Source organism: Budorcas taxicolor, chromosome 16, assembly GCF_023091745.1.
Source record: "Budorcas taxicolor isolate Tak-1 chromosome 16, Takin1.1, whole genome shotgun sequence".
In the NCBI taxonomy this organism is placed as follows: domain Eukaryota; kingdom Metazoa; phylum Chordata; class Mammalia; order Artiodactyla; family Bovidae; genus Budorcas; species Budorcas taxicolor.
Window position 1 is genome coordinate 22,215,787 of NC_068925.1, and position 22,871 is coordinate 22,238,657.

Consider the following 22,871-nt stretch of genomic DNA (forward strand, 5'->3'; position numbering starts at 1 on the left):
TTATGTACTCACCTTGATTTGCCTGATCTTGAATATCAGTATTCTCTCTTTGATGTACTTATCTTTTTACTCTTTATCCTCTGGACAGTCTCCTCCACTTTAGTGACTTCTGTTTCCACGTGTATTCTGATGATTTATAAATCTGAATATTCTCCAGCCCAGAATGTTCTGATTATCATGAACATTTACTCAAATGCCGGCCAACACTGCATCCACACTTGGAGATCCACAGACATCTCAAATTAAGAATGTTTATACGTGAAGTAATAATTCCCCCTCCAAATCTCTTCTTCTTTATGGTGAATTGGACTGTTTTTCATCTCAGTGCCCAAGCCAGAAATGTGAGATTCATACTCAAGATGATTTTCTCCATTCAATTGATGACCAAGCTCTTTCACTTATTTTTCAAGCCCTCTGTTCTCATTCCTCATTCCTACTGCTGCCTGAATGATAAAATACAAATCTGATCAGTGTAATCTGTTGTATTATCTTCCTTTTAAGGGTTCCATAAGAAAAGATGACTTAGAAGTCCTAGAAATCTGTCAAGTATGAACATTAGGATTATATTTTAGAGTCAATTAATACCCCAAATAAATGCATTGTATTCTGAAATAGTTATAATACATAAAATCTTGAATCTTTGAAAAAATTGTTAACATGTATCTTAGTTAAAATATTATTGTAGAATAAGAATTCCTAAAGAGTGTATATGTCTAAAGAGAGAGGTATAACTAATACATATATATATAAAATAGACATTTTGTGATAAAGTGGAAATATAGGCAGTTGGTATCATACTACAAAAGCAGTGAATCAAAAAATCATCACTTTTTAAAAAATACTTTTTTTGTCCCTGCTTTGTAATGCTTCTAAGCTTTTTCCCTTCTTGTTTCCCTTTTAATCTATCTATTTCCTTTCTCAGGAGTGACATTGAAGAGAATTGAGAGAGAAAATTACCCAGTTTCTTTCTCTCTGTCTCCATTCTTTCTACTAGTATTTTGTAATCTTTTCTTACCCTCCCTAATGGTACATAGGATAAGATTCTGTTTACATTCATACAAAAGTGATACCTAAGATCAGTCATAAATTCATTGGTCAATAAATAGTTTTCTCAAACTCATTAGATAATTTACTGGAGTTACATGTGATATACTGCTTTGAAATAGTTGTTGTCATCCTGTGGTCGGTCACTGCTTTATGATAGCATCAAGATTAGTTTAGAGACATCCCTCATCTGTGTTGAGTGGATTGCATGCAAAAGCGGCTGCAGTTATTTTTGCTTTAAAATGAAGTTAACACATTTCATTGAGAGACAATGTCTGATTTTGGAGTAATCACAAAGTAAATAAGATCTTGCAGGTATTCTCATATGAAGTGGGAACTTTAGCTACTCAGCTCTGACCTCTACCTAAAACAAAACTTCACTAGCTTGGTCCTCGTTCTCCACGGCTGCTGATTCACTGTGATGATACACTCTCAAGGGACAGAGAATATATTGTGCCTCGATCTACCTTTTTGCAGGAAAGCCCCCATGCTGTGTCTCAAAGACACCATCTGTAAAGTCGCTTCATTTCACAAAGAGCAGGCACCTTGTTCATGATACCTGCCCGTTTTCCAAACTCAGTGAGATGTTGTGAAGAATTAAAGCCCGTGAAGCCCTTGGAGCTCCTGAAAATGATGCACTAAGTCAATATACCTATTATTATGCCTATTGTTGTACTTAGCTCAATGTTACTCTCAATTATTGGCCATCATATATATTACATAAAAATTTACTTCCTTTTATAGAAGTTATTCAGAATAGTAAAAAGAAAATAATTTTACAGTGAAACATGTGCATATTTTTTAGAAAGAATACTGTATAAAAATGTCATTTCAACTAAGTCTATTCAAAAGAGCCAGAAGAAGAAAAGAAATTTATTTTCATGAATGATTTTTGAATGCTTTTTAAAATCAACCAAAGTAGGCAAATAAAATAATGGAGCAATTGGATGCTCCCTTTTTATGATCAGAGTGAAGTCATGGTATTGTAATTTTATAACATTGACCATTATCTTCTCTTTTAGTTTCTTTCATCCTCAAAATATCTAGTCTATAGAGTACAAATTTGCTAGCATTACCCTTAGAGAGCCCATTCTCCCTTGGTCAGGAAGCCTTTCTTCTGCTCTAAAGTGCATTATCCCACCCCCTGCTTGCTGTTGATGGCTCAAGTCTACCAAAGAAAGCTGGAGTTTCTTGTGCATGAAAGTGAAAGTGAAGTTGCTCAGTCGTGTCCAACTCTTTGCGACCCCATGAACTGTAGCCTACCAAGCTCCTCTGTCCATGGGATTTTCCAGGCAATAGTACTGGAGTGGATTGCCATTTCCTTCTCCAGGGGATCTTCCCGGGACCCAGGGTTCAAACCCGGGTCTCCCGCATTGTAGACAGACACTTTACCATCTGAGCCACCAGGGAATCCAGCCTCATTTCATTATCACTCCTCTCCACCGCAGCTCACCCTCTTTAGTGAAAGCCTGCTCATTGTTCAGTTCCTGACCGCAGTGCCTTTTCCAACCCCTCTAATCAGAGGCGAGCTTGCTGAACTCAAGAATCGCTTATGTATTTCTCCATAGACTTATTCTGTCTATAGGCTAGTTGGTTGTCAGCTATTTTATTTGCAAGCTGCTTGAAGGCAGGGACTGGACTTGCTACATGTTCCTTTATTTTATTATTTTAAACATACTTATGACTGCCTGAGTGAATAAGCAAATGAGTGTTAATTTTCTTCATGATGCTAACTCCTAAAGTAGCTTAAACGTTTTGAAGAGAAATTGATCTATATTGCAAACAAAGGATTTTCAAGAGTAACTGAGAAATGTTTTATGAGAGCACTTTTCTAAATCATTTCAAAATGTGAAAATCTCGACTCTAGATTTCAGAGTAAGGTGTAGTGTTCAGTAGCAGCCTGAGTGCCTGAGTATCAAGGACTATGTACTGTGGAGTGCTTACTTTTAAACTGTATTTCCCCTTTTGAAAATGATACCCTAACGAGATTTACGACACCTGTCCAACATTCCAGGGCCCAGGTAGCCAGGTAGATAGCATAAGTGATCTAAATGATTTGACTGCCTGAAAGTGAAGCAATAGGTGGGGAAACAGTGGAAACAGTGTCAGACTTTATTTTTATGGGCTCCAAAATCACTGCACATGGTGACTGCAGCCATGAAATTAAAAGACGCTTACTCCTTGGAAGAAAAGTTATGACCAACCTAGATAGCATATTGAAAAGCAGAGGCATTAGTTTGCCAACAAAGGTCCATCTAGTCAAGGCTATGGTTTTTCCAGTGGTCATGTATGGATGTGAGAGTTGGACTGTGAAGAAGGCTGAGCGCTGAAGAATTGATGCTTTTGAACTGTGGTGTTGGAGAAGACTCTTGAGAGTCCCTTGGACTGCAAGGAGATCCAACCAGTCCATCCTAAAGGAGATCAGTCCTAGGTGTTCATTGGAAGGACTGATGCTAAAGCTGAAACTCCAATACTTTGGCCACCTCATGGGAAGAGTTGACTCATTGGAAAAGACTCTGATGCTGGAAGGGATTGGGGGCAGGAGGAGAAGGGGACGACAGAGGATGAGATGGCTGGATGGTATCACGGACTCGATGGACGTGAGTCTGAGTGAACTCCGGGAGTTGGTGATGGACAGGGAGGCCTGGAGTGCTTCGATTCATGGGGTTGCAAAAAGTCGGACACGACTGAGCCACTGAACTGAACTGAACTGAACTGAACTGTGATGTATATATATACATATCTCTTGTAGTACTTCACAGTGCTTTAGCTAATATGGTGATACTCATATTAAGATCATTAACTGAATATAATTGTATCTCTTCATGATGTCTTCATGAGTAGAATCGAATCATCTAACTTTCTAACAGAGCTTACATTGTCATGTCTGTACACTCATGCTTCTCAGGCTTTAACAGGCAAGAGGCTGACTCACGGTCCTACCCTCCAGAATTTCTGAGTGGATCAGTCTGGGCTGAAGCCTGAGAGTGTGCATTGCTAGCAGTCCCCAGGTGAAGTCAATGCTGCTGTTCAGGGAGTCACATCCTGAGAACCACCCACTGTCTTTGGCAAAGAGCCAGAGTCCAGGTTCTCCCCTCCCCTCCCTAAGAGAGGCTCTGTCACTGTGGTTTCTTCCCTCTTCTAATTAAACTATCACAAGTGATGAAATGTACTAGTAGTCAGCTGAGAAATAAATAAAGAGGAGACTCACCTAATTTATACTAGATATTAGGCCAACTATTTTGGGAGGGGCACATCAATGAGTACATCATAACCCTAACCTTAGCATGTGGTGGGGGAATACAGAAGTGATGCATGTTTATAGGTATAATATGCTATAGAACGTAGTAGACATTGAAAAGAAAGGCAAGGGATTATGAGAACAGGAGTAGCTAGAGAGTAGTAATTATTAAGGGAATCGTCAAGCCCTTTTAGAGGAAAGGGTAGATTTTCTTTTTTTTTTTTTTTTTTGCTGGGGGAGAAGTTGTTCTTGTTCTGGACTAGAAGAGAGGAGGAAAATTATAAAGACAAAATATTGGGGTACATATTTTGAAATGAATAGGACAATGAAGCAGAATAGCAAAATATATTGCTCTCTTCCAAATGGCATAGATGGCCATCTTAATCATTTTTATTAGGGTGAAAAAGTATTACACGAGTCTGCTGAACAAATGTTGAATAATTTAATCAGTACTATATAGAAAGGGCTAATTCCCAAATTCTAATTATGAGTTTGGATACTTTTCATCCTATATAAATATTATTTCTTTCTGAAAACAGTTTTGAGCAGAGTGCTTTATTTTCTTCAATAGTTTATGTAAGTGTGTTGTTCTTCTTTGGTTCAGACCTTAGAAAAAAATCAAGAACCACTTTTGAAAGGAAAAGTCATTGTGAGAAGAGAAAGAGAATGCGCAATGCAAGAAAACATGTGTGATTACTTGACAGGAAGCTTTCATCTGGGCTCAGAATTGAGCCGGCTCATGTACCTGTTTTTGTAATCACTTCCCTCAGGTTTCGGGCATCATTCATATGATGACAACTTCCTTACTTATATGGAGACAATAGGGTAAATTCTTTATAACATTAATTATACCCAGCATAATGGCTCTACTGTCTAAGACTATCTTTGTAAAATCTATTTATTTATTCATTCAAATAGACATGGACAAAACGGACATAGTCTTTACAAAATTTGCAGTCTGATGAGTGAGGTACATTAAATAAGCAAATACTCTGGCTTCTCTTCAGATCAAAGATAATAAGCAAATTTATCCATGAAGACATAATTAACAATGTTAAATTCTATAGAGGGAAAAAACTAAATTATGGTATTATGAGTGAGAACACCAATGGGAGAGAATTCAGCTTGCTGTAAAGGGAGTTCAAAGCAGAAAATAGAGTATAAGTGAAAGTCCTGAGGTAAACTGTTGGCTAGGAAATGAAATTAGGGTCACTGGGTAAATTGTTTGCTGGGAAATAAATAAGGCCATGGTGACTAAGGCGTAGTAGTGACAGGAGAATGTGGTATGAAGTGAGATGGAGAGATAAGCAGGGCTCTTCCCGAAAGGCCTTGTGGTTTGTTTTGTCTGTTAGTTGTGTTGGGCTGATTAGCTCTTAAGCATCTTTTCAGGTTCAGTCTTTTTTTATACACCAGTATGATGTACATTGGACTTCCCTTGTGGCTCAGTGGTAAAAAATTCACCTGCCAATGCATGAGATGCGAATTTGATCCCTGGGTCGGGGAGATCCCCTGAAGAAGGAAATGGCAACCACTCCAGTATCCTTGCCAGTGGGCAATAGTCAAAGGGTCGCCAAAAGGTCGGATACAAATTAGTGGCTAAACAATAACAATGATGTACATTAGCATTCTTTACACACTCAAAGAGTAGCAAGTGGGAAATGTGTGTTAAGAAGAGAGGACATGTGTGGCTGCAAATGCAGAAGTTTGTGTATTCCATTGTCACTTTGTTGCTGTTCATTTGCGAAGTTGTGTCCAACTCTTTGCGACCCCATGACTACAGTATGCCAGGCTTCCCTGTCCTTCGCTATCTTCCTGAGTTTGCTCAAGCTCATATCCATTGAGTTGGTGATGTCATCCAACCATCTCGTCCTCTGTTGCTCCTTCTCTTCCTGTCTTCAATCTTTCCCAGCATCAGGTTCTTTTCCAGTGAGTCAGCTCTTCCCATCAGGTGACCAAAGTATTGCAACTTCAGCCTCGGCATCAGTCCTTCCAGTGAATATTCAGGGTTAACTCCCCAGTTATTAATGCTATCACCTGATAATGAAGAAGAGTTGCAATTAATTTAAACTTTTTCAAAACAGATCAGCTTTTCCCTTTTGTGGACTTTGGAAAACTAATATGGATTTTTTTTTGCTACCATCAAAGTTACCATCTCAGAAAAAAAAAGTTTATCAATATCTAAATAAAATATTGGATTGGGCAAAATGTATGATATGAATATAGTATTGTGCTTAAAGATGTGGATTTTGCTCAGACCTAGATTCAAATTCTAACTCTGCCACTTTCTAGTTTGAGCGTTTGGGCAGAGATCTCATCTCTGTGAATCTCCTTTCCTAATCTACAAAATGGGAGGAGTGATATCTGCCTCACAGGACTGTGGAAGGATTAAATGAGGTATGTAGATATCTTAAAGGGCTTCCCAGGTGGCTCAGTGGTAAAGAATCCACCTGTCGATACAGAAGACGCAAGAGACGCAGGTTTGATCCTTGGGTCAGAAAGATCCCCTGGAGGAGGAAATGGCAACCCACTCCAGTATGCTTTCCTGGAAAATTCCATGGACAGAGGAGCCTGGTGGTTTACAGTCCATGGGGTAAAAAAAAGAGTCAATCATAACTGAATGAGCACACAGATGTCTTAGCCAGGAAGCTCTTGGAAACAAAATGTAAGTCAAAGATAAAACTACTGATCCTTTATTTGGGTGGTTCTAGTCCAGGGCAGTGTGAGGGTGAGGAAAGGGAGAGTGAAGTGTTTTAGAAAGAGTGTAGTGTCTCAGAAACAGACTGGGAGACAGTGATTTGGCTCATGAGTGTTGTTGGGGGGCATTTGGGGAACAACATTTTGAAGGGAGTGGAAGAGGAAAGCAGAGGGAGACGCTGACCTGCATTAGAAGTCTCCATCAATCTCAGGAAGCTCTGGGATTCAGATGGGCCTTGAAGGTAGTGCCAGATTGACACAGAGGCCTCTGTATTCCTTCCGTCACCAGCTATTGGGTGCAAGCTGTGGTAGAGGGTGGCAAAACCTGGGATGGGGCAGCTGCTTTTCTCCAGTGGAATGTATTTAGCTCAAGCTGTCTGCCACTAACACTCAGGGCAGCTGTATTGGGTGCTTTGGCCCTTTAGTGAGGACCAAAAGGAAGACCACAGGAAGACTCCTTCAGTCCCAGACCACTGCTTCACATCACATGCCCGACTGACTCAACCCAGCACAGCAGGTGTACCTGCTGTTTTTAACCCTACAGGATTTCTCCCAGTTTGCAAGGAGACCTCTTAAAGCAGTACAGGTAAGGCAGGAAAAAGGGAGAAATTTCTCTGCATGAATCTTCTCTGTCCCTCGCTTCCCACTGTTCAAGGTTTGTCCCATGCTTCCTGCTTTGTAGGAAGCCAGACTCTGTGCTCTCCCTCATGGAATTTTATCCATAAGGTGCACACTAGTGTGGAGAGAGAAAGGAGGCGCTCACTGAGGAGATTTTCTGAATATGCCTTTCTAAGATCATTTTTGTGTGTCGTTATTTTTTACCCTGTAAGTTTTAACTGATTGAAGTGATGGTTCAAAATAAAGTTTAGAAAACTTAGGATAATATGGTTTCTGTTCCTCTAACAGAATCTCCATGAACTATTTTTTCCCAAGACTACTACAAATTGAATCTTATTTTTTAAGATTCTGTTAGCTTTCCAGTTAAATGATAGTACAAGCAAATACTCTGGTAGCATATTTTGTTCTTCAAACAAACTAAAGTGATTTTAATGAGGCTTAATAATATTTAATGGCAACCTTCTGTTCTATTTTAAAAATCTAGTCTTTTGACCACATTGACTTTTGAATGGTGCCATCTTTACCAAGTACACTGAATGTCTGTTATAGGGAGAACAGTTTGGGAGACAATAAAGGTTTTGGTTATAAGTCATCTATATGATTAAAAAACATTGCAAACACTGCATGTTGTTACTTATATAAAATCAGAAAGAAAACACTCTAGTCAAGCTCCAAAATTTGTATATACTTTTAGGTCATAAGAGTTAATAGTTTTATTTATAACTTTGTAGATTATGTTATTTATGTATGAAACAAAGCAGGAAAATATATTGAGAAGGAGTTCTGTTTACAGAGGACTTTAATGTGTTACATTTCTTAAATGTAAACATGTATTTTCAATGCATACTTAAGTAATACTTAAGAAAACCAAACAAAGTAATCATACAGTTGCATTGTTGCGCATGTTGTCAGTGTCCGAAATAAAACCATTTTGGTGAAAAAAAAATAAAAATAAAAATAAAAAGCATAAAAGATTCCTATTCAGTGGAGTAGATAAAGCAAGTAGCCTCGTACCCCGATTACAGGAAACATTCTCTAATGTAACACCTTACTGTGTGCTAGTTGTTACTTTGAGCACTTTACCAGAGATTAATCAATTTCATCATCACAGTAGCTTGATGGAGAAGACCCTGAGACTGATAATATATTTGCATTTTACAGATGAGGATATTAAGGCTCAAAGATTAAACAGCTAGTAAGTAGCCCAGGAGAAATCTTATAACCAGGTGTCATTTCAGAGTCTGTGTTGGTTAACTGCTCTGCTATATTGCCTCCAAGTGGCTATTACTATTTTTATTATTATTATCATGTTAGACTATGTAAATATTTTATTATCATTATAGATATCATTAGCAAAATGTATTCAAATACGTAAAGCTTTAGATAGTTTCAGTAATTTTTGCCTTTATTTTTACAAATATCTCAAAATGTTTGTACATATAAAAACTGGTGGAGAAAGTCTTGGGACTTATCCAAGTTTCATTAACTATACAGTAGTAAACAAGATCATAAGATGAAAGAAAATATATGTGGTTCATTCAATAAAAATATCTCCTGTATAGTATTTCTTGTATTAGGACGACTACAATCAAATATAAGGTTAGAGGGTCTGCAAATCTGCTGCTGCTGCTAAGTCGCTTCAGTCGTGTCCCGCTCTGTGCAACCCCATAGACGGCAGCCCACCAGGCTCCCCTGTCCCTGGGATTCTCCAGGCAAGAATACTGGAGTGGGTTGCCATTTAAATCTAGGCGTTCTAGTTCCATTTCTGCCATTAACTGATTTGTTATTCAGATTGGCTCATTTCACCTCTTTACGTATTTCCATATTTGAATAACAGGGCAATTAGTTATACCTATCCCGTGTATATCACAGGATTTTTTTTCAGATAGAAATCAGACTATATACCTGAAACGTAAAAACATATTCATAACACTCTGAAGCTATTTGGAAAAATTTGTAATTGTTTAAAAAGCATGTTAAAAACTGCTGGATTGGAAAAATAGGTGAATTTTATATTTTTGTAGGAACCCTAGCTACAGTGGTTTCCAGCTTTTGATCTTTAATGGAATCATAATTTTCTATTGCATCCTTTACACCGAGCCATATCTTCATCTCTATTGCTATAACAAAAAACCTGTATATCAAGGATAAATAATTTAATCAGCTCTTCCTACTTAGTTATTTAACAAAGAATATTTAACATGAATATAATGGAGGTTTTCAATACGACTGTACTTGTTCAAGTAGAGCAATAAATCAGCATAAGATTGATTTTTTTCAGTAATTGTATGAATTTATTAAATTAATTTTGTGATTTGAGATTACCCTCAATTACTTTTTCTAGGATTTTTCAAATTTCTTGGGTTTTTTTGTAGGGTTTTCCAGTTCCTTCTGGATTTACTCTGTGTTTATATACTGCAAACTAACATTCTCTTACGTTCCTCTCAGTTTTAACTCTCCTTGTCAAGATTCTCGAGTATACACAGATTGTTTTAATTTTATGTTTCCATAACCTGAAGATGAACTGTTTTTACTTCTTTAAATAATTTCCACTGCTGATTTTGTATCCAAGTCCTATTTACTTCTTTGTACCTTACCTGTGTGTGTATGTGTTTAATTTTATTGGGCTTTTTCTTTTTATGTTAGATCTCTTCATATTCATTAAATTACTTACAGAACACAAACTTTTTTATAGATTTTTTTTAATTTTTGTAATCATTCAGAATATTGCTGTGCTTATCTTTGGGGTAACATAAAATCGGATCATGCATATTTGAGTAATTATCCTAATAGTGGCAGTTCATTGGCTATTTTAAATTCTCTTAAAGACTTATAAGAGAAATTAATTTTTAACATAATATCAAAAGTAAAGATGAAAATTAATGATGTGCTCATTTTTTAATGTAACACCTGATTGTTATTTTTCCTGGTAAAAATTCTCAGTTATTCATATGTAACTGCCTTGAAATGTGTACCTAAGGACAAAGAAAGGTCACCAATCCCTCTAACTCCTGGTTCTTTGTCAAAAATGGACACAGTTAATGAGGTTTGTTTGGTACAGAACAAATTCTCAGACACAGATAGAGATCCTTTCAATGGAAACAAATTTGTTTGGCTTTACCAGGTTACTTAGCGATTAATAATAGCCTTGAGATGCAGGTCAGAAAGGTCATTGTACCAGCTTGCCAGCACAATCTAAATGTGCAGCCAGCCTCACTCTGTGGGTACAGAAGCCCCCAAAATACTATGCATAAAGTAAAACAGGCTATTTTCTGACTCCTTTTTTCATATTAATAAGCAATTTTCAAGAGAAGGGTGGCAAAATGAGGGCCATGCCACTCCAAGTAATTCATTTATTTTGCAATTTAATCTTATGTTGGAAAAAATAGCTCTGCTGCAATAGCAGGGCATGGTGATTTTTAAACGTCAGTGTGTTTCATAAGTAACCTTGTATGAAGTATTGTATTAGTAGCCTTTAACAGAAAATTGCAACAAAAATATTTCTAGTCATTGCAGTAGGAACAGGACTCTTTTTTTTTTTTTAATTTTTAGAATTCTCTTCTCTACTTTCCCTGCTATCTTTGAGGCATGTGCCTAGAAGATTTACTTAAAATTTTACTTACAGAACTAGACAGTATGTTACATATTAAAAAAAAATAAAGTACAATTTCAAAACATTATTTTAATGTGAGTGTTAAACTTTTTCTTTGAAATATAAAGGATTATTCTCCCATAGTTTGATATTATTATTCTATTTAGTAGGTATTTTTCACATAGTATATTTTAAGAGCTAATTATGTGTTTAAATTTCTTATATACACGTATATAAATGATGAAAAGTTTCATTATTTTAATGGGATTTGTTACACTTAGAATGCTGTGAACTTTTATGTACACAGTTTGACTTCTATTCTAATTATTGGTATAACTGAATAAAATGTCAGTCTTTCAAAGACAAGATAGTACATGTATTATTGTTGATAATATTTGAACTGTTTAACTGAAGTAAATTTAGACTAAATTAAGTATATGTTTAAAACTCTATCATATTTTTAAAATTAGCCCATAAGTATGTAAAATAAACAACTAGAACTTTGTAAATACCAAATTTAAAGGAAATCAGTAGTTTAGATGTTTTCTTAAGTCTAAAATGGTTAATCTTCAGCCAAGGAAAATGATAGCACACTAATTAACTTACTTTGCCTTTAATATAGTCCGTTAGCTACTGAACTGATTTTAATATGTAGATATTTGATTTTCAAAATTTCACCACTGAAAGATCATTTAAATGCTTTTTAAGGATTGCAAAGATTCATTTAGAATGTGCTGGTAAGATCGATTACTCCACTGATTTTGATGAATGTGGAGGAAGGTTGCCCCTCAAAAACTGACTTGATTCTCATCAGTGAAAGAATTAAAAGGTTAGCGTATCTTTCCTATCACAAATAACTGCAAACTTTCGCTGCAGGGAGGCCCTGGAAGAGTTTGCAGAGATGAAAGAAAGGGAAGAGAAGAAGGCAGACCTCGAAAGGGAGGAGAAAGAAAGAGATTACCAGGCTCGAAAGATGCATTACCTCCTCAGCACAAAGCAGGTTGGTCTACCTGTCCCTGACAGCTCGCGGAAGCCACTGGGGCCCCCAGCCTGACAGAGATAAACTAGCAGGCTGAATGGGACATGACTCGTTGAAAAGATACCGCAAAGACACTACTTCAAGTTCAATTCTGTGCTGCTCTATAGGTGCACGCAGGCACCCCGGCTGCCCTGTGACAGCAGCTTCATGGAGGCAGCTGGGCCAGGCTGGTAGAAAAGTCCAAGTCCACCACCAAGGGCATAACATCCGTTTCCAAACGCAGACTGAGTGGCTCACGGTTGTGTTGTGAATTGATCAAGAACTAAGAAGTTATTAAGTTGAGGTCGCTTTCATGTTGTCTCTGTGAACTGAGCCAATGTTGAGATTAAAACCATCCTTTCTAAATTCTGATGCAAGTTTTCAGGTATAGCTTTTAACCAAACTGCATGAGCAGTTGTATATTCGTATAGAGATGTACATGTGGAATTTGGAATATTAAGATGTTTCTTTTCTGATATGTGGGTAGGTTTCAGTGCCTCAGATCTCATGGTTACTAAGAAAATATACACTGCATGTAGAATATTTTGCTCACAAAGAATAAGATTGTTGCTGTTTAAAAAAGCATGAATTTAGGGATTGAAAAGTGTTTTGTTACTTAAGCTTAAAGCTGTGCTCATTCAGTCATATCTGACTCTTTTGCAACCCCATGGACTGTAACCTACTGGGTTCCTCTATCCATGGGATTTTTCAGGCAAGAATAGTGGAGTGGGTTGAAATTTCCTTCTCCTGGGCATCTTCCTGATAGGGATCAAATCCAGGTCTCCAGCATCTCCTGCACTGCAGGCGGATTCTTTACTGCTGAGCCATAGGGAAAGCCCAATGGGAGCTTGAGGCTGGAAACTAGCAATTTCTTGGGTTTTATTCTTTCTCCTAGACTTCAAGCCCAATTTTAGGGTTCTTGCTGAGTTGCATATGCAAATCTCTTCAGACAGGGAAAGCCAGTCCTATCCCAGTGGGAGAGAGTGAATTTAAGACTGAATGTCTTCCTTAGAGGTATCTAAGTTCAAAACCATCGTAAATACTGAGCTGGCTGTGTACATTTGGAACACAGGTCTCTTGTACTTCTGGCTTCTATTTGGTAGTCTAAATAACAATACTTTCAGTAATGATTACTATCTTAATATTTACTTTAATTTGAATAGCTGAATTGTCTTCGTTTAACAGGCAAGGAAACTGAAATTCAGATAATTTTGTGACTGGCCATAGACACAAAATTAGTAGTAATAGCTCTGGTGCTCAGACTGAGGTCTTTCCACTCTAAATACCCAGGTACTAATTTAAAGATAATTTGAAAACTAAAAAGTAAAAGTATTTTCAATTTTTATTATAAAATCCATAGCAATGTAAACATTTTAGTTGTGTGATTAGTGGGCTACATTTTAAAGATACAGAATTCCAAATCTTTTTAGCAAAACTTTTTTTTCAAATGTTAATTACTAATGGTAATTTCAATTTTGTTGAGACTAAGGGCAGCTACCAAAATCAGATTGAATATATTCTTTGCAGCCAAAGATGGAGAAGCTCTATACAGTCAGCAAAAACAAGACCAGGAGCTGACTGTGGCTCAGATCATGAACTCCTTATTGCCAAATTCAGACTTAAATTGAAGAAAGTAGGGAAAACCACTAGACCATTCAGGTATGACCTAAATCAAATCCCTTATGATTATACAGTGGAGGTGAGAAATAGATTTAAGGGACTAGATCTGAGAGATAGAGTGCCTGATGAACTATGGGATGAGGTTTGTGACATTGTACAGGAGACAGTGATCAAGACCATCCCCATGGAAAAGAAATGCAAAAAAGCAAACTGGCTGTCTGGGGAGGCCTTACAATAGCTGTGAAAAGAAGAGAAGTGAAAAGCAAAGGGGAAAATGAAAGATATAAGCATCTGAATGCAGAGTTCCGAAGAATAGCAAGAAGAAATAAGAAAGCCTTCCTCAGCGATCAATGCAAAGAAATAGAGGAAAAGAACAGAATGGGAAAGACTAGAGATCTCTTCAGGAAAATTAGAAATACCAAGGGAACATTTCATGCAAAGATGGGCTCGATAAAGGACAGAAATGGTCTGGACCTAACAGAAGCAGAAGATAGTAAGAAGAGGTGGCAAGAATACACAGAAGAACGGTACAAAAAAGATCTTCACAACCAAGATAGTCACGATGGTGTGATCATTCACCTAGAGCCAGACATCCTAGAATGTGAAGTCAAGTGGGCCTTAGAAAGTATCACTACGAACAAAGCTAGTGGAGCTGATGGAATTCCAGTGGAACTATTTCAAATCCTGAAAGATGATGCTGTGAAAGTGCTGCACTCAATATGCCAGCAAATTTGGAAAACTCAGCAGTGGCCATAGGATGGAAATGTTCAGTTTTCATTCCAATCCCAAAGAAAGGCAATGCCAAAGAATGCTCAAACTACCGTACAATTCCAGTCATCTCAGATGCTAGCAAAGTAATGCTCAAAATTCTCCAAGCCAGGCTTCAGCAATACGCGAAACATGAACTTCCAGATGTTCAAGATTGTTTTAGAAGAGGCAGAGGAACTGGAGATCAAATTGCCAACATCCATTGGATCATGGAAAAAGCAAGAGAGTTCCAGAAAAATACCTATTTCTGATTTATTGACTATGCCAGAGCCTTTTACTGTGTGGATCACAATAAACTGTGGAAAATTCTGAAAGAGATGGGAATACCAGACCACCTGACCTGCCTCTTGAGAAACCTGTATGCAGGTTAGGAAGCAACAGTTAGAACTGGGCATGGAACAATGGACTGGTTCCAAATAGGAAAAGGAGTACGTCAAGGCTGTATATTGTCACCCTGCTTATTTAACTTATATGCAGAGTACATCATGAGAAACGCTGGGCTGGAAGAAGCACAAGCTGGAATCAAGATTGCTGGAAGAAATATCAATAACCTCAGATATGCAGATGACACCATCCTTATGGCAGAAAGTGAAGAGGAGCTAAGAAGCCTCTTGATGAAAGTGAAAGAGGAGAATGAAAATTTGGCTTAAAGCTCAACATTCAGAAAACTAAGATTATGGCACCTGGTCCCATCACTTCATGGCAAATAGATGGGGAAACAGTGAAAACAGTGACAGACTTTATCTTTTTGGGCTCCAAAATCACTGCAGATGGTGACTGCATCCATGAAATTAAAAGATGCTTACTCCTTGGAAGAAAAGTTATGACCAACCTAGATAGCATATTGAAAAGCAGAGACATTACTTTGCCAAAAAAGGTCCGTTTAATCAAGGCTATGGTTTTTCCAGTGGTCATATATGGATGCAAGAGTTGGACTGTGAAGAAAGCTGAGCGCCAAAGAATTGATGCTTTTGCACTGTGGTGTTGGAGAAGACTCTTGAGAGTCCCTTGGACTGCAAGAAGATCCAACCAGTCCATTCTGAAGGAGATCAGTCCTGGGTGTTCTTTGGAAGGAATGATGCTAAAGCTGAAACTCCAATACTTTGGCTACCTCCTGCGAAGAGCTGACTCATTGCAAAAGACTCTGATGCTGGGAGGGATTGGGGGCAGGAGGAGAAGGGGACAACAGAGGATGAGATGGCTGGATGGTATTACTGACTCAATGGATGTGAGTTTGAGCGAACTCCGGGAGTTGGTGATGGACAGGGAGGCCTAGCGTGCTGCAATTCATGGGGTTGCAAAGAGTCGGACACGATTGAGTGACTGAACTGAACTGACTGAAGGGCAGCTATAAATATATCCTGTAATGCTTTAAACCTAGTGCTCATTCTTGGTGACAGTTTTTTTCTTTTGAAAATTTTGAACTCCCTTTATACTTATAAACTTTCTTAATCTGAGTTCTGTGTGGTTTATACTTATGATTAGTAGTGTGATAGAGAAAGCAATTTTAAAAATGATGAAGTGGGATTTAATTGAAGCATCTGTTAATTCTGTTTTATCCAAAGTTGTTTAGTCATTGGGTATATAATGTAATAAATTGGAAAGACCATAAAGGCTTAGCTATTTTACTAATAAAAATAATACAATAGCATATATCCATGGTGTGCCTACCATGTGTCAGAGAATATGGTAGATATTTTATATATGTTACTTTTAAAAGTATTTATTTCTTCTCAGTTTTAAATTAAGTGCCTGGTTTAACAAATCATTTCACAAACTTAACCAGGTAACTTGACTCATGGACCTGTATGAATTTTCAAAGAAATTACTGTTGTGTTTATGTTAACAATACAAGCCAACAATGCTGTATCTCATTTTTCTCTTTGTTTACCCCATGCTGACTGCTAGTAATATCTGTGTATATAAACTTCAGTTTAGTGATCACTTGTCCCTAGAACTTCCTGGCATCCAATGAAATGATTCTTACCCTGAGAGCTTGGCTGCCCGCTCAGCTTTGTCTGATGTAAATGCCCACACTCTTTCTACTGTACCATAGCCTCAAAGAAGAATCACTGGGAGGTTACCTAGAATTGTCTGAGCCTCTGTTTCACTCTGCACCTTGAAAGAACATTGTGAGGGTTAAATTTAATATGTTTAAAATGTTTCCAGGCCCTTAGAGAACATTCAGTAAATGATAACAATCGTATTAGAATTTAAGCTGTCAAGGATAAACTAAGACTCTACACTTTGACTTCCTTCTGTTTGTCTTAGCTGTTGGAAACTCTCATTTTCTCATTTCCTTTCTTTGCTTTCCTTTAATTATTGAAGAAAATTAGTTAGAAATCTTCATAATGATGCCACCTACCTCTATATTTCATACCTGGCTTCACTGACCTGAGGGCAATACAGGGAAACGATGTTTTTAAATCACCTCCCTAAGAGAGGAATAATGTAAACATGTCAGGAATTTTCATTTGAATCTTGCAAGTTAATATATTTTGTCATACTGATCTTTAATATTTGATCACAAGTTACTTCATGGGAAATAGATGGGGAAACAGGGGAAAGAGTGGCTGACTTTATTTTTTTAGGCTCCAAAATCACTGCAGATGGTGACTGCAGCCATGAAATTAAAAGATGCTTACTCCTTGGAAGGAAAGTTATGACCAACCTAAATAGCATATTCAAAAGCAGAGACATTGCCAACAAAGGTCCATCTAGTCAAGGTTATGGTTTTTCCAGTGGTCATGTATGGATGTGAGAGTTGGACTGTGAAGAAAGCTGAGCGCCGAAGAATTGATGCTTTTGAACTGTGGTGTTGGAGAAGACTCTTGAGAGTCCCTTGGACTACAAGGAGATCCAACCAGTCCATCCTAAAGGAGACCAGTCCTGGGTGTTCTTTGGAAGGACTGATGCTGAGGCTGAAACTCCAGTACTTTGACCACCTCATGCGAAGAGTTGACTCATTGGAAAAGACCCTGATGCTGGAAGGGATTGGGGGCAGGAGGAGAAGGGGACGACAGAGGCTGAGATGGCTGGATGGCATCACTGACTCAATGCACATGAGTTTGGGTGAACTCCAGGAGTTGGTGATGGACAGGGAGGCCTGGCGTGCTGTGATTCATGGGGTTGTGGGGAGTCGGACACAACTGAGTGACTGAACTGAACTGAACTGAACTGAAAATAAAAGGACAGTCCTCAGAAACTATAGACACACTTTTGTTAGACCCACTTTTGATCCTAAGGCAAGCTTCCAGCTTCCTTTCTTTCCTTCTCTTTTCTCTCTCTCTTCTTTCCTTTTTTTTCTTCCCTGACAGAATAGTGGCATCATCCTGGTCTCATCTGTTTACTCTGGTTAGGGGATTAGTTGTACCAACTGGAGAAGGCTACCTACTCCAGTATTCTGGCCTGGAGAATTCCATGGACTGTATAGTCCATGGGGTTGCAAAGCGTTGAACATGACTGAGCGACTTTCACTTTCAACAGGATGGTACTGGAAATTTTAAGTGTTTTATTCCTTACATCCACCAAATTTGCTTTCCTTAGCTTTAAATAGGTGCTTTTCATCATGAATTAAAAAGTTGAATTGTAAAACTGATATTACAGGTACAATTATAAATCAGCTTCACCTTCACAAAAATATGCAACACTATTTACTAAATATAGTGAATATAAATATCTTAACTTTAAAATTCATCAGTTACTCCAAATAATGTATTTTTTTGTACCTACAATCATTCTGATACGATGCTAGGACTAGGATCAGGTCATATAAATGTATAGTATATACCCCTTAACTACAAGAATTCCCTCCAATTTCAGTCTCTTTGGAAGGGGTAGAAGGAAATTGCCAACTTTCTGATTCAGCTTATGTAGGCAGTCTCACTGAAATTAACATCTTATGTTTATAATTTTGTTGATTCCATTTACTATTTTATTTTAATAAAAATGTTTACATACTTTTCCAAACCTAAGCAAGACTCAGAGAATGAAAGGCATAATATTTCACTTTCAAGTATTGTTAATGATGTTTTTCAAGATTACTTGGCTATTGGGAAGAAGTGAAGCTGCAGAAATAAAAATATTCCAAAGTCAAATGTTTATAGATTAATTGCATTGCCTGTTTTCAGAGTTTTGTTTTCAAATTATATTAAATACACATTTAAGTACAAAATAAAAGCAAAATATAAATTATTTTTAAAGGCTTGTGTGAATTTTAACTCTCAATTTGTTCAGATATTTGAAAATTTACTGAAAAAATATTCAAACCTAAATAACTTTTATAAGACGTATAGGAGGATAAGAGAAGTTTTGTTGAGGTCTTCTGATCGTATTTTTAGCCAGGAGAAAGACAATATTTTATTAGTGATTTCAAGAATTTAGGAATGACATTAATGTAATTTCTAGAATACTAATTTTCATATTAATTTCATAATTCTATAGCTTAATTTAGATGAGTTGAAATAAAACATTCAGACCATGCTTCAGAAAATGTGAAGAATTTTGTAAACTAAAATTGTATTTGTGAATTCATGTATAGATAATAAATGAAGTGATGTGTTACTTAATGTATTAATTTTAAGATAATTATGCTGATATACTGATGTATTCATACTGCCAGCATAGTTTTAAAGTCAGTTTTAAGCATATTTCTACTACAAATCTAATATACATCTTAAAATAGTTCCAAAATCTATTACTGATTTTTAATGGTAATAATTATCACATCTTTATGCAAGCAAATGTATTAACACTAATAGGAATTACTCAGGTAAATAACTAATATTACAATGAGTGAATTAATAGACCCCTCAGGGTTTTATTAATTAAAAAGTTCAAGTCATACTAAAGCACCTTTTGTATATGTTTATTTCAATGAGAAAACTGAACATGGTAACTTATTTGCATAAATAATCAATCACCATTTACTAGTAGTAATAAGGTTAATTTGTTGCTACAGACATAATAGGATTAGTCAATTATATTTCCCAGAAAATACTGTTTGTTATGCACCTCATCACCTGTAACACAGGATTGGATTTAGTGCCCTTATTAAATGAACACATCAAAAAAATCTCTGTCTCTGTAAAAGTTTTATGAAAAGAAAGCTAATTTTAGTTGATTTGAGTAAGTAAAATGCAAACACTGCTTACATTTGTAAATTTAATTTATCTTTCTGCAAAGATTGATTATTTAATAAAGTTATTTATTTTGATTCAGTAACCAGTCAAACTGAATCTAACACATATAGGACATATTTCCTTTGAAGAAAATCTCCTTTGCAAATTTGTTTTATTCCGAATAAACAGATTTTCATTCCCTTGTCCTTGTTCTTGGATAATAAATTATGTTGTCTGCTCCACCTACTGGTAGATATATGCAAAGGACTATTGTTGGAGTTATAAGATACTGCCTTTGAAGTGTTGCCAGATTTTTAAGGATCTTCCTAGAGGTCAGCAAAGTTATAGATACAAATGTAAAACTCAAGGTCTATTGAAAAAAATTAATATTTAGAAATATAGGTTATTATATAAAATTATAGACATTAATAGTTTCCTGATTATATTACTTTCCTGAAATAGTTTCCTGAAAATATTACCCTTTTAAAAAATTTAATATGCCAATAAAAGGATAAATAAATACAAAATATATTTACAACTCAGTATATTAAAATTAGGCATATTTTATTTTGGGCTTCCCTGGTGGCTCAGACGGTAAAGAATCTGCCTGCAATGCAGGAGACCTAGGTTCAGTCCCTGGGTTGGGAAGATGCCCTGGAGAAGAGAATGGCTACCCACTCCAGTATTCTTGCTGGGAAAATTCAATGGACACAGGAACCTGGGGGGCTACACTCCATGGCATCACAAAGAATCAGACATGACTGAGTCACTGACACTCACTTTTTCCACATTTTATTTTAGTTATGGAATTTAATAGTTTATACATATTCAAATTATAACTAAAATGAAAAAAATATATGCTTAATTAAAATTATACACTTAATTAAATACATGTTTTGTGGAAATATCTTTCATGTCATCATATATAATAGATTTTTAATGTTTTTCCTTTAATGGGCAGTTAAAATTATCTTATCAATACTGAGAATGACTTTCAGTTATTTATGATCCTTTAAAAAGGCACCATACTCTAATTAATATTGACAAAACTTTACTTTTAATTACTACATTTTTTAGAGAAACAAATGGTTTCAGCTACTTTGCCTTTAAAATTGCATGAAATCTTATTTGTATACAGAAGGAAAATATCTTCATTTTAAAAGTTAAATTTGATATGCCAGAAATTAAGTGGTAGTCTGTTGACATGTACAACATCTTTATAAGACAAATCTTAGAAGATGAAAGAATGCATAAATTAAGAAATATAGTAACGCCTCCAAATCATTTATTGCTTTCAACTCTTTGTTTCCAGTATCATAAGTGGGAAGATCTATGCCTTACATATGTTAAATATTTAATATGTGACTGCTTCCCTGGTTGCTCAGATGGTAAAAAATCTGCCTGCAGGGTGGGAGACCTGGGTTCATTCCCTGGGTTGGGAAGATCCTCTGAAGAAGTGAATGGTTACCCACTCCAGTATTCTGGCCTGGAGAATTCCATGGACTGTATAGTCCGTGGGGTCGCAAAGTCAGACATAACTGAGCAACTCCCCTCCCCCCCATCATTTTTTATGTGATTGCTTGCTTTTAATTTGAGGTGAGGAAATAACAGATGAATTGCTGTGTTTCAGTGTGTACCTGCCTCTGTATATGTCTGTGTGTGTGATGTATCTTCACATACATGATGTGTTTGGAAAGTGCTTTTGGGGAGTCATCTCATAAGGCATTGTCCTTAGACAGAGGTGTACAACATGCAATGGTTGGGAAACTCAAGGGTGATATTAAAACATAGCCCTGTAAGAAATTCTCTTGGGCTCATTTTAGACCTCTTGATCCTTATAAAACCAATTCTTTCACTTCAAAACATTAATTTTGTTCGTTCTCAGTTTCTAGGTTGATCTCTATCTCTGTCTCTCCCTCTCTCTCTAGATTTATGACCATCCAGTTATCCTTCTTGAAAACACCAGCATTATGATTATGTACTGCTCCTTGAGTTACCCACAATTCATTGCACTCTCTTTTTAACCTCTCTCTGAAATGGCTTAGTATTATAAGAAACTGATTCTAAGTGAGTTCATGTACAAAGATAGAGAAAAACTAGGTCCTGCATCAGTTCAGCTCAGTTCAGTCGCTCAGTCATGTCCAACTCTTTGCGACCCCATCAATTGCAGCACGCCAGGCCTTCCTGTCCATCACCAACTCCCAGAGTTCACTCAAACTCATGTCCATCGAGTTGGTGATGCCATCCAGCCATCTCATCCTCTGTTGTCCCCTTTTCCTCCTGCCCCCAGTGCCTCCCAGCATCAGTGTCTTTTCCAATGAGTCAACTCTTTGCATGAGGTGGCTAGAGTACTGGAGTTTCAGCTTTAGCATCATTCCTTCCAAAGAACACCCAGGACTGATCTCCAGAATGGACTGGTTGGATCTCCTTGTAGTCCAAGGGACTCTCAAGAGTCTTCTCCAACACCACAGTTCAAAAGCATCAATTCTTTGGCGCTCAGCCTTCTTCACAGTCCAACCCTCACATCTATACATGACCACTGGAAAAACCATAGCCTTGACTAAGATGGACCTTTGTTGGCAAAGTAATGTCTCTGCTTTTCAATATGCTATCTAGGTTGGTCATAACTTTTCTTCCAAGGAGTAGTGAGTGAGTGAGTGAGTGAAGTCACTCAGTCGTGTCCAAGTCTTTGCAACCCCATGGACTGTAGCCTACCAGGCTCCTCTGTCCATGGGATTTTCCAGGCAATAGTACTGGAGTGGATTGCTATTTCCTTCTCCAGAGTAAGTGTCTTTTAATTTCATGGCTGCAGTCACCATCTGCAGTAATTTTGAAGCCCAAAAAGTTAAAGTCTGACACTGTTTCCCCATCTATTTCTCCTGAAGTGATGGGACCAGATGCCATGATCTTCGTTTTCTGAATGTTTAGCTTTAAGCCAACTTTTTCACTCTCCACTTTCACTTTCATCAAGAGGCTTTTTAGTTTCTCTTCACTTTCTGCCATAAGGGTGGTGTCATCTGCATATCTGAGGTTATTGATATTTCTCCCAGCAATCTTGATTCCAGCTTGTGTTTCTTCCAGTCCAGCGTTTCTCATGATTTACTCTGCATAGAAGTTAAACAAGCAGGGTGACAATATACAGCCTTGACGTACTCC

At 37.1% G+C, this 22,871-nt stretch overlaps 1 protein-coding gene across 1 annotated transcript in view; it reads left to right on the plus strand.

The window, feature by feature from the left end:
• Positions 1-22,871, plus strand: part of SPATA17 (spermatogenesis associated 17) — a 235,063-nt gene that overhangs the window by 98,128 nt on the left and 114,064 nt on the right. Inside the window, exon 6 of the mRNA XM_052654228.1 lies at positions 12,066-12,189. Within this exon, the coding sequence (XP_052510188.1) occupies positions 12,066-12,189 (124 nt within the window). The remainder of the gene's footprint in view (positions 1-12,065; positions 12,190-22,871) is intronic.